General features: G+C 45.2%; 2 protein-coding genes across 2 annotated transcripts; one reads left to right on the top strand and one right to left on the bottom strand.

Annotated features, from left to right (window-relative positions):
- Positions 1-628: 628 nt before the first annotated feature.
- tmem81 (transmembrane protein 81) lies at positions 629-2,315 on the bottom strand. The gene is made up of 5 exons (XM_041945006.1): positions 2,094-2,315; positions 1,864-2,009; positions 1,174-1,289; positions 850-1,043; positions 629-724 (listed from the first exon to the last, which is right to left on the bottom strand). The coding sequence occupies exons 1-5, from the start codon at positions 2,313-2,315 to the stop codon at positions 629-631; spliced, it is 774 nt and encodes a 257-aa protein (XP_041800940.1).
- A 2,392-nt stretch (positions 2,316-4,707) lies between these two features.
- Positions 4,708-10,230, top strand: LOC121612958 (ras-related protein Rab-7L1-like). Its single transcript, XM_041946155.1, has 5 exons — positions 4,708-4,987; positions 6,060-6,131; positions 6,208-6,389; positions 6,961-7,082; positions 8,249-10,230. Exons 1-5 carry the CDS (start codon positions 4,870-4,872, stop codon positions 8,367-8,369), a joined length of 615 nt encoding a protein of 204 aa, XP_041802089.1. The 5' UTR covers positions 4,708-4,869; the 3' UTR covers positions 8,370-10,230.
- The last annotated feature ends 4,711 nt before the right edge of the window (positions 10,231-14,941 follow it).

The following is a 14,941-nucleotide window of genomic DNA, read 5'->3' as shown; positions in this document are numbered from 1 at the left end:
GGTGACATAAACTGACCTGAAAACAGCACAAAGTCAATATATTCAAGCTCATCAGCTTCATAAATATCTGCTGATTCTGGATCTGATGCAGCAACACGTTTCAAACACGTTGTGACAGGAGCAGCTAAAGACTGGGAAAGATGTGGAACGCTCCAAAAACACCTGTTTGGATCATTCCACAGGTAAACAGGTTGATTGGTAACAGGTGAGAGGATCATGATTGAAAGGCTCAGTGGTTCACAGCGAGGATGGAGCGAGGTTCAACACTTTGAACACACTTCAGGAAACTGATGTCAGGAAACTCAGTTTGTTTCCACATAAAGTATTTTTTTATGTTTGTTTTTTTTAAAGGGGAAACAGACAACTTCCCCCTCTAGTGTTTCCAAGTGGTATTACTGTTGGCGCCTCTGTCACAAAGACTCAGTGGGAGACAGAATTACATCCCAGTCTGTCGTGATGATCATTATTCTGATTATTTAGAATTTTCTGTATCAATGTTTATTGATTGATTGATTGATTTATGTTCCTTCCATACCTGAACACCCTCTGAATGTTATCACGGGTCGGGGAGAGGTGATATCTGTCAGTCCAGACATTTTTATTCATGAACTGTCAAAGAAATGAAGAGTTAAAAAGGCCTCCGCTCTCTGCTCTTCACTGCCCAGCGGAGGCCCAGCAGGATCAGTCCAGCCCCCACACCTGCGAGGCTCAAGCTGATCAGCACCTGTGAACAAACACTGCTGATGAGGAGGATCATTATTCTGGCATCACCCATGAAATAAGCATTTAGTCATTTTTGTGTTTAATCTGGTTTCTGCTGCATCCATCACTTCCTAAAGCGAAGCTCACTGCGTAGAGAAGAGGCATCCTGTGGTCACGCTGGTCTGACACGGTCCGGTTCTGCTGGTTTCCTGCAGAGTCCCACTGGGCCAGAGAGCTTTCGTAGTCCAGATTGAGAACCCCGACGGGCAAAACCCGGATCCCCCAGTAAACCCTCTTCACCCTGCGGAAGGTGGCGTCCTGGACGTCACAGCGGTAAGTTCCTGAAAATGATGAATGATGTGTTTACGCTGACCAGCTGAGCAGCAGGAGGTTCAGGATGTTTGTGTCTGACTGTGCAGCCACGTTTCAGGACGATTCACAATACATAGAGATTAGCATCAGTGTGTCTACCTGCGTCCTCCTCCCCGACCGGGTCCAGAACCACCCGGTCCAGCAGAGGAGCATCCCAGCGAGTGAACAGAGAGTCATCAGAGCTGATTACTCCTCGGGCGTAACGCCACGACACCCTGAGACGAGCAAGAGAACATGGCAGTGAACACGGGCCCCTGCTGTTCTGCCTGTTTGAGATGGAACATCGACAGAATCGCTGCTGCTGTGAAGTCGTTGATCGCTTGATTTAAACCTTAAACTGCACAAAGCAACATCAAATCAAATGCCTGCCACTGAAGTGGCTCCTCATGAAGTGGCTCCTCATGAAGTGGCTCCTATATTTTTACCTGATAAACCTGACAAAATATAATATACAATAATACCTTTATTAACATTTCCATCAATATGATGTTACAGTAAAATACATGATTACATACACAAATTAGATGAACATGTAGTCAACTTACAAACATACTCAGTTTGGGAATATGAAAACTGATTGAGGAGGCTCATTATGGATCCACAGCTGATTTTATCTTCGTGGGTTAATGAAGCCCTGAGCTGAGGACACAAGGCTGAGGTCACTTCAACATTACAGAGCATTAAATCCTGTCCTGCAGCGGGTATCTAAGGACGCAGGATAAGACTCCGAGCTAACTGTAGAGTTTATTTTCCCAATGTTTGAATCTCTCTCCTCCCCTCCACCCGTACCTCCATGAGAACCTCCCCATCGCCTCCACGACTTCTCCCAGACAGTCGATCTCCACCGTCTGTCCTGAGGTCACAGTCCTCGTCCTGAGGCCACACTGCCAGGACTCCAGACACTTCACCTGACGGACGCGACACTCCTGCGACACCTTGGACACACGCAGACGACAGCGAGCCTTTATTTCCTGTCTCTCAGTGGAACAGCGTCCACGTTTAAGACGTCTCCGCGGTACCTCTGCTCCACCTTCCTCCATCGCTGTCATGCCGTCTCTCAGCAAACACAGGGTTTGAGTTTTCACACCCAGCCCACAGGTGGCGCTGCAAGAGGAGCTGTTGACGATGACCTCCACCTCCACCGGCTCTTCGTCCACCTCCTCCAGGTCAACCGAGGTCAGAGGATGGAGGAGGAGGAGGAGGAGGAGGAGGAGGAGGAGCCTGACAGTCACATGTTGCATTTTGATGCTGGAAGTAAAACGTTTTCCGCTGAATGCACAAAGTTAAAAGAAACACAGAATTGATTTTTTGTGATTAAATTGAGAATCTTTTGTATTTCATCCTGCAGTTTTTTGATAATTTTTTAATCTCTAAGCAACACACAGCATGTCAGAAAGTCTTATTTTTAGCTTGAATGATTTTAAAATGCGCTTTAAATCTGTCCATCCTCTAATGTAGAATATACATATTAACCCTGAGTGAAACCTCATTTGTTATTTGACAAAAGAAATTCAGAAAGAAAGAAAGTTTGAAGGAAGTGTTGGATCAGTCTATAACTGTACTGACCTGTCTGACCCTCCTCTGCCTCAGTGTTTAAAGGTCCAGCTGAAGTCAAAGTGCGCTCACCTTCTTTATAAAACCGAAGTCAGATAAAAGCTGAACAGCTGAAAGGTGTGCGATGAGTCAAACTGCTGCATCCTCACTTTTGTTTTTAATTGAACGTTGTGTCGTGACAGCGAGGTTCCAGCCTGCAGGTTCTCTTCTGTTGCTCTGCAGACTGAGAACTGTGCAGTAAATAACCTGTCAAAGTACTCAGAGGCCTTTTCAGGGGGGCTACAAACAGACCCGAGGCTTCTGCACTGATCATTATTCCTCTCTATGAACTTTATTTTATTTTTTACATCTCTAAGTTAAAAATGTTTTAATTATCTTGAAGAATTAATTAAAGAAATTTGATGTATAAACACAAATTAAATGACACACGATCACAGAGAATTTCAGAAAGGCACAAAAAAACATTGAAAATTAAGTGAAGAAACTGTGTGAAATCTATTTGTAGCTCTCATGATCTCAGACCACGAGGGTTTCGAGATGCCTTATTTAAATTTACATGAAACATTCTGTTGGAGTTAACGTCAGGAGGTAGGATCATGGATGTGTCCAGTAAAAGTGGAGAAACGTGATGGGGTTAGGGTATGATGGACATGCTCGTCTGTGATTCTCCACAAACAGAAACGTCGCTCGCTCTGGTTCAGACCAAACAGAAAACCAACTTGTTGCACATGTTTGACGGACGTCTGCATATTAACTATAAACCTGCTTTTTTCTGAAAGCTTTATTCTGTTTGCAGGAGTTTTCTTCAGCTGCAGAGCGTTGAGCTGTCATGGCAACCACAATGAACAGTTTAGTTAATCCTGTAACGTAACCACATTTACAGTTCCAGTTTGTTATCTTGGTGATAATTATGATGAAGGACCCACTCTCACGGTCCACTGCTCCCCCAACTGGAAAAGCTCCAAACCTGACTGGTTTTTAGGCTCAAGCGAAGATGAAGGGTCTGTCAACAATGAGCTGGGTTTTTCAGGACGAGCTAATTTTAAACTGTGTTTCTGCCGCTGATACTGGGAAAAGGACCAAGACACAAAAACACACAGAAAGAGCGTCATGGAGGTGACTCAGCACCAGTGGGGGGGCTGAAACATGTTCAGGAGCCAGTAACAGTGGCCCAGTTGGCAGACCAGTTAAACTCAGCCTCTGTGTGTGTGGCCACTCACGTTGTGGGGACGTGACTCTGCTTCCACAGTCACATTGCAGGAACTCGCAGGATGAGGAGGAGGCGGGATGGGACAGAGGAGGTGAGGGTTGGGAGGAGGAGTTGGAATAGGGTGTACAACAAAACAGATATTGCATAAGAACGGGAAGAGGAGGAGGAGGAAGATTTTTAGTCCAATGCCACCGATCAGCGCCAATGCAGGAAGAGCAGTGGCGTGCACAGAATTTTTGAAGGGCAGGGGCAAAAAGAAAAAAAAAGGGCACACATAGCGTGTACTCGCCACTGAAGAGGGCACTTTAGCACGCGTTTTGGCTCCCAAGAGGGCACTTCAATGCGCGTTTTGGCTCCTAAGAGGGCACTTTAGCACGCGTTTCAGCTGCAGATATGTGCATGCAGACAAAGTTAGCGTGAAGATCTCAGCAGGAGGATGCATCCAGCTCAAGAATCAGCAGCATCAGACCGACAGCCTCTGAAATACTGACTGAAGCATGAAAAACACAAACTCTCCTTTAAATTCATCACGCGTGGAGCCAGACCGGACGACCGACAGAGCGGTGCCAAAGCTCCCCTCAAACAACCGCTAGCCTCACAAAGACATCAAGTGTGATGGACGAAAGCTCAGAGAGACTTCTGCCAGTCCACAGCTCCCTCCATGACTCATTTCCTGTCGTGTAACTAATCTGTTGCATGAAGACGTGGTTTATGACACAGAACTATTTATGGCATTTAAGAACTTCCCTCCAGAAAGCAAAAGCAGCAGACGGCAGCAGTTTGTGGGGTTTTAGTGAGCTGAGAGTTGGCACAGCGTGCAGAAACAGGGTCAATGATCCATGAGGGTTTACTGCCGAGGGGTAGTTAACATGTTTAGAGTCAAAGGCTCAGCTGAAGTGAAGCCCAGGTAGGTCACGGTGGAGTATTTCTTTAGTTACAGAGAAACAGCTCTGCCTCATGAATCACATTTCCTGACGCGACGTTTGAACTTTGAACCGTTGGCACGCGTTGCCATTCGCCAGAGGAGAGCAATGACCGAGCACCTGCTGAAAATACTGATCGTTGGCGATGGAAATGTCGGGAAATCCTCCTTCGTGCATCGTTTCGTCAATGGGCAGTTCAACAAGACGTACAAGATGACGGTGGGAGGTACGGCTGCTTCAGTTCACCGTTCTGTGGTTTGGATTGTGTGTGCTCTGTCACAAAGGTAAAACCTTTCTAACATTCAACCTGCTGCTAGATCGGCATGCTGTTGTTGCCACAGAGAGAAATAAATAACACGTGTAGTGAACACATGGAAACACGAACAGGACGGGGCTGGACGTACTCCGTATGTTCTAACACCAACAAATCCCATGAAAGTACTAAAACCAAGGATTTCCTTCCCATCGCTCAGGCAAGACTCAAACATTAGCATTTGTGTTAGCATGATAGCACGCTGAAACTGGCATTTATACACGGCGGTGCCACACAGAGCTTAATCCTGTCCAAAAAAGACTCTGCATGTTAAGTAAGTCCTCTAAATACTGAAGACCTAAAGGTAGAATTCAGACTGAGAGACCATGTTAAAGTTCAACCAAGAGCAATTTCTGATCAGATTAGTTCGTGGAGGAAATCTGGAGCGATGGAGGCTGGATTGTGTTTAATGAGTCAGAGGCCAACAGTGGAGAGTGGAGACTGATTCAGGGCGCAGCAGGTAAATCAGGAAGCCGGGAGACAACGCACCTGGAGCACAGGTAAAATACGGTCAGGTTCAAAGACGGCAAGAGGAAACAGGCACAACCAGTGGCGTGCACGGAATTTTTGAAGGGCAGGGGCGAAAAGGAAAAAAAGGCACATATAGTGTGTCCTCGCCACTGAAGAGGGCACTTTAGCATGTGTTTTGGCTTCCAAGAGGGCACTTTAGCACGCATTTTTCAAAAACTGGGCCACGAGGGGGGGCAGTCCCCCCCCCCCCCCGTGCACACCACTGGGCACAACGTAGAGCCGATACAACGCAGGTGTATTTGATGAGCGGATTGGCTGCAGGTGAGTAGGCGGGAGGAGGAAATTAGCTCGTCACGCCTGAAAAGACCAACTGTTTCACTGAACTCTAAGAATGAATTCTGCTGATACATTTTCCTCTTTTTTCTTTCCTATTTGGAGCTTTCTCTGTACAAACAGATGTTTCTATTGCAGTTCAGTTCACACTGATTCATTTCCTCTCTGTCTCTGAACTCAGTGGATTTTTCCGTGAAGGTGCTGCAGTGGTCGGATAAGGAAAAGGTCAGGCTGCAGCTGTGGGACATCGCAGGTATTAAACAGTTTTCAGTCGCTGGATTTATCGTATGCACGGACGGGCGGATGTGAACTCTCTGTCCTCCCTCCAGGCCAGGAGCGTTTCATTTCCATGACCAGGATCTATTATAAAGGCGCGCTGGGCTGCGTTGTGATGTTTGACGTCTCCAGCTCGTCCAGCTTCCTCAGCTGTCGCCATTGGAAACAGGACCTGGACAACAAGGCCATGCTGCCTAACGGAGAGTCCATCCCCTGCATCCTGCTGGCCAACAAGGTGATTCAGTGCATCTACTGTAACTCATGAATTTATCATGGCAGCCTTCTGGCTCAGCATCCCTGAATGAGCAATGTGCTGTTGCTGGATGGATCCCAGCAATTAGAGAAATGTTCTGTGAGTCAAATAAATACACAGCCAGTCAAATTATTAGATCATTACAGCATTAACACAGGATCAGATTGTTGTTCATGGCCAGAAACCTCACCTTTTCACTGAATAGAAAGAAAAATAGAAATCAACTGAAATGATAAGACAAAAAATGTCGAGGCCACATTTCACAACATCGAGAAGTGGTTCATTCGTGCACACAACATACGATTATCTGTGATGACTGATTAATAGAAATGCGAGAATAAAGTATTAACTTACAGACTGTGACCTCTGAGGTTTAAGGGCTTTGTTGTGTAGATTAATGCCACAATAAAAACAGGTCAGACTGCTTCTCATCAGTCATATCACAGATGGACAATCCTGAATGGAGCACACCTGATCGTTGATAAACCAGCACAAGCTGCTCACCTTTCAACAACAACCTGTCTTCCTGTCCTCTCCGTCCGTCCATCTGCAGTGTGACCTGGCTAAGCGGGCCGTGTCAGCAGAGAGCATCGACAGGTTCAGCAAGGCCAACGGCTTCGTTGCGTGGATGGAGACGTCGGTCAAAGACAACAAGAACATCGGAGAGGCGATGAGGTAACTCGAGAGGAGGACGAAGGACAGAGTGCAGATGAAGGAGTGCAGACTGGAGTGTACTGACAGGAAGAACAAGACGACCCACTAAATTCATGCAAACACACCGTGGGCATGAATGCTTAATTATTATGGGATGTCCTGTTGTATGTCATTCTGTGTTTCATCTGCTGAGGCTGGTCTCACTTAATTCACCATGAAATGAACCACTTCAGCAGGGTTTAAGGTCCTCTTTACTTTCCAGAGTTTGTCCTTCATTTACTCAATAAATACATGCGTCCAGGATGTGACACGATTCTTTTTACCTGCAGTTTCTCCAAAATGTCAGACCTCCTCCCCCCATGATGATGCTGTGTTGGGAGGCCATAACATATTCTCACAACCCAAATGTCGTGACCCAACACGTCTCGTCTTGTATTAAAGTCACAACCAAAACAAGGAGGCTCAGCAGCGTGTTTAAGCTGCTGGGTTTAAAATGTTTGGCTGCCTGGGGCACCTTGACTTACCTACGCAGCCTCGTTAGTAAGAACTGAGTTAGAGAGAGTAGACAGAACCGGATGAATGATGCTCCGCTAACATGTGTTAGCTGTGGTGTTCAGCTTCTGCAATATCCTGCGGGGGGGTGAGAAGTGCCGAACATCTACACTTGTTGTTTTAGAGTTGATGTCAACTTTGTCAAGTTTCCACTTTTTTAGGAAGTTTCTTCAAAGCTTGGCCTAAAGTCTCAAAGGGTCTACGGTGGGTGTAGACCACCAAAATAAAATGATGTGGGGGGTGTTAGCCTTGGTCGTCACGTACAGGAAAGCTGGAAAACCTGCTGTACAGTAACAACGTGTGCTCTCCTGAAATGACTCACGTCAGTGATGCTTAAGAAGAAATGTTGGCAAAAGTGAAAAAACAGGCACTAAATCAGGATTTGGCCCCATGGGACCATTTAAGTTTCATCCAGAGTGATTTTCAATGAATGGACATAGAAGACACAGGCGGCTGTGCAACCTGCCCCCACTGTATGTGAGTAAGAAAAGAGCTGTCAGAGCACCAGGTGTCAGTGTATCGCTGTAGGCGCCCCGAATGCCACTGACACAGAAGGGCTGGCTCCTAAATGCAGAAACTACAATGATTCATGTACTTTACATTTGAATAAAGTCACCAAATCTGTTGTGTTTCAGGAGGTTGGTGCAGGAGATTTTGTCGGTCCGGTCCGGACTGGAGCTCCAACCCAGACGTCAGGACGGCGTTTACCCTCAGCTGGACTCAGAGAGCAGCGGCGGAGACGGAAGCTGCTGCTGAGGGGCCGCCTTCGTCAGTCAGCCGAGACCCGCTCATTATCTGACTGAGGAGCCACTTCACCCTCAAATAATGAGGCTGTTCGCTAACAGAAGAGGCACCACGAGGCTGCCGGTACAGACGTTCTCTAATGAGGTCTGCAATTTGATCTACGAATAGAAATACTTAGAGTGGATGATACTCCACCACCAGTTTTAAAGTCACAAAGCCTCCATCAGGGTTTCTAAGCTTCTTTTCTGGCCCTTTAACCACAGTTTCAGGACCCAACAATCTAATAATCACAGAAACTTACTGTATGAGTAAGACTATTCTAATCATTCATCAATAAATCAGTGTTCAGCTGCCCCACATCAGGTCCCAGCTCCAGGGTTTAGGACGTCAGAGACCTTCTATCCTCGTGATTTGTTGTGTTTAGCATTTTACGGACTTTCTGTTTGAGGAAACGTCATTTCGGTCAGTATTTCTTCAGCAGATGTGACCAGAAGAAGGAGGGGGTGTTCTGCATGTGCGTCACATTCAGAAACTCAACCAGCATGGATGTGAAGTCCACCAGAAGAAAACTGATCTCTGTGCAGTGTTGACCTAAACCTCACGGACATCGGTCCCTACAGTCCTCTGCAGGCCGACTGGCCGCCGTCGTTCAGGTGATAGAGAGAGGCAGACAGTGAGGACGAGGAGGAGAGAGAGAGACATGAGGAAAGCAGAAGGAGCAGAGGGGAGGTGTGTGTGTGTGTGTGTGTGTGTGTGTGTGTGTGTGCAAGCTTATTAAATGGGACGCCTGTTGGTGTGGAGCGTGCTCAGTGCAGCCGCCGAGCCTCCTCCTCCGACAGGCTGAGTCAGCCGGACACATGGCGTCCCCGTGCTAACAACAAGGGCTGAGTGTGTGTGTGTGTGTGTGCATGTACAGTGTGCTGTGTTTCTGTGTGTGTGTGTGATGAAGGCACATGGATGTGCATGTGCCCCGGACACGTCAGCAGCTCACACACATCCTGTCGACAGGATGTGTGTGAGCTGCTGATTTCTCAACATGAGACCGCGGCACCGTCTTTATTAATGTCAGAGCTGCATCCACTGCTCACATAATCACTGCGACTCTGAACTGAAGCAACAGGACAGACAGCAGAAGAACTGAAGATGATCTGTGATCCTGATTTCACACTCAAGTTGAGAAACGTTGAACTCGTGCAGACTCCTTTGCCTCAGTTTGCATCCGCTCAGTTCAGCACCTCTAAGACTCACTTTGTTCCTGGAGACATGCGTCCTGACTGTTCCGCTCGTTGAAATCCAAAGAGCCGCTCAGAGCAGAGTGTAAACTAGTACATTTCACATGAGTCTGCCTGTTGGATCATAAGATATTTTGGGTTTAACCCTGTAAAGTCCAAACCATTAAATAATTGACAGAAAATTCCAGTTCTTTGAAGCTGGAGCCTTTATTGGTCCTTCTGAACACTTTTTTTTTTTTAAATATTAATTTCCATATATGAGTTTCAGTTTGTATCATCTTTGATACATTGGGTAAGAACGCTCAAAGATTCTTTTTTCTTCAACAAATAAAAACATAATAAAACACAAACCAATCCAACAAATTAGTCATCATCATCATCATCATCATCATCATCATCATCTTCCCCTAGCTGCTCCATGTCACTTGAGTTCCCCTCCATAATCCTGTTCAGAGCATCTTCATCACTGTATTTCTTTACCATCTAAAAACACACATGCACACAAAAAACAGATTATAGTGTATTTTTTCTTTGAATTGGTCAGTTTTTAGTAAAAATCAGTAAAAAGTTAGTCGTAATCGCACCATCCCAATTCCCAACTAGTCATCAATCATCATGATGCAGCAAGTTTTTTGCTCTAAATTCACCAAATTATGTCATTTAAATATTTAATTAGTTGACTTGTAAAATAAAAAACTTTGTTGTTGTTGTTTGATGTTGTGTATAATGCATGAAATGCAATAAAATGACAACTGACTGATGTAGAATTGGATGACTTATATACCTGCTGTATCAAATTTGATACGCCGTTTTAACACGTTTTTACTAAAACAGTAATTTCAAATTGCATCAACCCAGTAACTGTTCCTATTGATGTTTTCTTTCCTTAAACTTTTCAAAATTGGCAAAGTTCTTCTTCAAAAACCACCTGTGTCGCAATCCTTAGTCATGGCGATCTTGCAGCATCACACACACACACACACACACACACACACACACACACACACACAAGTAAGTGTTGGTGTGACTTGCAGCTCGCAGTAGGTGCATGTGTGTTTGAGGAAACTCAGTTTGGTGTGTGTGTTTGCACTCTGTGTGTCTGTGTGTGGAGGCTTCTCCTCCCCTCAGCGGGGGGGGGGGGGGGGGGGGGGGGGGGGGGGGGGGGGGGGGGCGTCCTGGAGGAGCCTCAACCAAATGACCGGATGTTGGACAGATGGACTCTTGTCAGTGTGGACATTTGTCAGGATGTGATTATGTGATAGTCACGACACAATGAGTAAATCATCAAGCTACTTTCATCATATTATTTCCTATTCACATAATTTTGCAGCTCACAGCTCGTAAAAAGCCACTTTGGGGGGGGGCTCGTTAGCTGTAAATGGACACTGGAAGTTTCCCTCTTTCACTTCTGTATCCCAGACAACACATTGAAGTGTCCTCGTAAGTGTTTGGCTGTAGCTTGTGGTTTGTATGAAGTGAGGGAGCACCAATCATCTCTACGTTAACGTCTGCTTCAGCGCTGCTGATAAACGCCACAACAGGCTCAGGAATTAGTTTTTGTGTTTTTCATGTCAGCTGTTATATCTTTATGCACTTTACCTTTTATAGTAGTGAAGCACCTTGTGAGGTCTGCTCTGAAAGGTGCCATCAAAACACGTTTGTTTTAAAGTTTTAAAGTTGCAGTTCTCCCTTGTTGCCATTTGGGGTCGCCAGTGAACACGTTTGTTCAATGCTGCTGGTGATGCTTCCTGATTAGTTCAACTGAATAAATAAAGGTTAAAAATGTCTTTGAAGCAAACACAGATGAAAAGTGCTTCTGCATTTTAACACTCAGAAGACAACCAAAACACTTCATTCAGAAAAAATCTAACTTTGTATCTCCACTACAGCAAACATTTATTTAGAGCTTCGTTTCTTAAGCCGGGCAGCAGAATGGATGATGACAATGCAGGCTGGCATCAGCACATCTCTATTCCTGGCCTCAGCGGCGTAGGAGGCCTCCCACCAGCCTCCTGTGGGCCGACGGACTGAGTGGACTCTCTCATGTCGAAGCTGCCTGTTGCTCTGAGATAGAAGGAACTGTTCCTCCCGTGTCGTGATCACTGACTGATCCAGTCCACCGCAACGTGTTTGCTCCAAAAATCCCATCTTTTTTTAGTCTTTCGTATGTTGGCTTTATTTCCTCCAGTCTATTACCTGTTGAACTTTTTTTATTGTACGTATGGCCAATATGTTTGAATTTAGCCTCTCATGTTGTGTCTTTACTGTCATCTAATGGGGAAAAGTAACTAAGCAGATTTACTGTATAACTGTACTTTAGTGCTGCAACAATTCATCAATTCAAACTAAACATAGCACAAAAAGTAAAAGCAAATTTGCTGCTCTGGAGACCAGCATGAGGACGAGGTGCCGGGCTGTTGTGGCTGTGTTTGGTTCTTCCACGCGTTACTGAGGCTCCTGTTTGTCAAATGAATAAATTGTTAAATGCCAATATGTCTTGTTTTTTCAGACTTCAACCATGAAATCATTGGCAGAGAAGATTTGACAAATTTTTCATGTGTGCAACCCACAAACTGAGCTCTGCTGCTCGTCCCACCACTGCATGTTCCTTACAGATGAGGCTGCGTTTAAAGGGAAATAAACAGGCTTTCCAACGCTATAAATTTATTACCAAGAAGCATTTTACAACAAAGAAATCATCTACCAAATACAAATTTCCTTACTTTTTGTGCTATGTTTATTAAATTCATCCCAAACTACTTTGATAATAAAATAAACCCATTCATTGAATCAGTGTGTTTTGTTGAGCAAAAAAAGGCAGAACTGCTTGATGCCAGCTTCTTAAATGTGGACATTTTTTTACTTTCTTCACTCCTCTATGACAGTAAACTGCATGTCTTTGGGTTGTAGACAAAACAAGACGTTTCAGGACATCATCGTCCAATTGAAGCTAAAATATACGACACGATGTTTAAGATCAAACTGTTGTTTGTCAGTGTCTACTTCCCTTCAGGCCTCGCAGTACATGTGATCAGACCTGTTCTTTTGCAGCTGTTAATGAGTGCTCATGGAGTTGTAGTGATGAAGATGAAGAAGTTCATGAAACTCGTGTCCAAGTTTGTGTTTATTTCAGAGAACTACAGTCGTATTGGTTTGTTTTTCAGGATCAATGCACTTAACACACAGAACAAGAGCAGCTGCTTTGTGACATTCACTATTAACTGAGCCAGCAGGGTAGCTTTAGTTCTGCTCAGCCAGGACTTCTGAATACACCACAGAGGGTGGAGGAGGAGGTCCCCTCCAGATGTCAACTACAACACTTCAGTGGAAGAATTTGCTGATTTTGCAGAAGTAACGTCAAAACTCCGCGAGGCCTTGAGACGGGACGTCAGCGTCCCGGCGGCCCCTTCAAGGAGTCGCTGGAGGAGGGGTGGCGTTTACTCCCTTTACCTCTGAAGCTCGAGCAAACAGACGGTCGCATCACGGATTACACGATAGTGATGAAGAGGGCACATTATCTGGATCCTCTGCAGGTGAAGGCCACTCTGCTGAAGGTAGCATGACCTAAATCTTATCTTCCTGATGAACGGGAAATGATGCAGTGACGCAAGTTTCCACAAACTAAACTTTGTGTTGGTTTATTCTTCCAGAATACTCCAAAATGATTTCTTTTACTTCCTCACAGCTTATTTCCTCTGTGAGGTTCAAACTGAAAGCCTGGTGATCGTTCACGGGGGTTGACGCTTCACGAGTAGGCCGAATGACAATGTGTCTGATGACGCCAGCACAACAAATGTAGGAAGTCTCATTTTGGGGTTTGTTTGCGTCGGGGTTCTTCAGCCAGCAGATCCTCGACCATCTGCCGACGGTGAGTCACACAGACAGCAAGTAGACACGGAAAAAACAAAAGACCAAGAGGCGAACGTTATCCAGGTCAAGTGGTCTCGTTGCTGGTCTGTGCAAACATTATGCTCTTACTCCCGGCCAGACGTCCTGATTTACAGCCTGAAGTACCAGAAAGTGACCAAACTAAATTCCTTTGCTGGATCTGCTAAAGAGGAAAACACCAACCCGATCAGCTGTAGCTCCGCCTGTGCTGGTACTGTAATATGTCGTTACCAGGGGGCACACGGAGAGGCTGGGGTATAGTTCAACTTTTTAACTTTAAAAACTGAATAAGAACACTGCGTGGGGGGAGTCTGTTAAAACTATTTAGAAAACGAGCAGAGCATTTGAGACAGTTAGCAGAACAGCTGAGACTCTTCATGTGGAGCGTTGAAACAGCCAGGGCTGTCAACAGACTTGCTGGGGCCCGGGGACAAGAGACCATCATAGGGCCCCCAACTCTAGCCCTAATTCTCTGGCTTCTTGTCCCCCTTTTAAAATCTAAAAAAAAAAAATCATTTTTTCTCGTTCACCTCTACGATCTTCCTCTCTTTTTCTTTTCTGCGCACCCGATTTATGACGACTCGCCGTGTTTAGAGTTTATAACAATGACAGATTTACGTAAATTTCCTGCTTCAGGGTACGTATGTAGCGTAGCCTTAAGTGCGCCAGAGCGGGGTCAAACCATTCTCTGCTAAGACGGGGGGTAGGGATGTTGTGCAAAAAAAGGAAAATATATATATTTGAAATATTTAATATGTTAAAGTTTTTAAGTATATGTTGAGTAGGAAATAATATTTAATTCATCAGGCAATGATTTAATTAAAAAGAAATATGTGAACGTAAAGTAAAATAAAATTAAGAGTCTTTCAGGGGCCCCTATGGTCCTGAGGCCCGGGACAACATACCCGGTTATTTCTTCCTGCATTGTGTAATTTTGAGCAAACCTGGAGTGAGATTTCTTGTGTGTGTCGATGTACTAACGCAGTAATATTGATTCTTACTGTGATTCTGATAGCGAACACACGCCGCCACAGCAAAGCAAAGCGATGACGCCGTGTCTGACGACGTCTTAATGAGATGGTGATGACACACAGTGTGACCAATGTTTGGTTTCAGAGCGTTAGCGAGGGGGGGGCTTTGGCACTGTAACAACATCAGGGAGCGTCTTTAAAAATAAAGGATAACTTCAAGCCACAGAGTGAAAACAGAGACGGAGCTGCCTGTAAAACAGTGCCATGTAGTTACATGTAGGAATAACACACCCTGCGTCTTAGGATGTGGCAGCTGCGTAGCTGCTTCATTCAGGGTTTTTACTAGATTTCTGACAGCACTGAAAGCAAACACCTTCCATCCCATAACTAATGTCTGATCAGGGACTTTTTGTTGGAGGACTAATGAAGTAATTTTTGGAAATAGAGAGAAATGATGGCGTCATATCAAAGGTTCATAAATACATTTATTCAT

The sequence above is a fragment of the Chelmon rostratus genome, chromosome 10, assembly GCF_017976325.1.
Source record: "Chelmon rostratus isolate fCheRos1 chromosome 10, fCheRos1.pri, whole genome shotgun sequence".
Taxonomy (NCBI): Eukaryota; Metazoa; Chordata; class Actinopteri; order Chaetodontiformes; family Chaetodontidae; genus Chelmon; species Chelmon rostratus.
Note: the sequence above shows the minus strand (reverse complement) of the source record. Positions and strands in the feature narration are given on the sequence as shown.

Coding starts and splice junctions, on each gene's coding strand:
- tmem81 (XM_041945006.1), bottom strand. CDS start 2,315: ATGCAACATGTGACTGTCAGGCTCCTCCTCCTCCTCCTCCTCCTCCTC. Junction 1,044..1,173: donor GGTCGGGGAGGAGGACGCAG/GTAGACACACTG, acceptor CATCATTTTCAG/GAACTTACCGCTGTGACGTC. Junction 725..849: donor GGATGCCTCTTCTCTACGCA/GTGAGCTTCGCT, acceptor GTTTGTTCACAG/GTGCTGATCAGCTTGAGCCT.
- LOC121612958 (XM_041946155.1), top strand. CDS start 4,870: ATGACCGAGCACCTGCTGAAAATACTGATCGTTGGCGATGGAAATGTC. Junction 4,988..6,059: donor GTACAAGATGACGGTGGGAG/GTACGGCTGCTT, acceptor CTCTGAACTCAG/TGGATTTTTCCGTGAAGGTG. Junction 6,390..6,960: donor GCATCCTGCTGGCCAACAAG/GTGATTCAGTGC, acceptor GTCCATCTGCAG/TGTGACCTGGCTAAGCGGGC.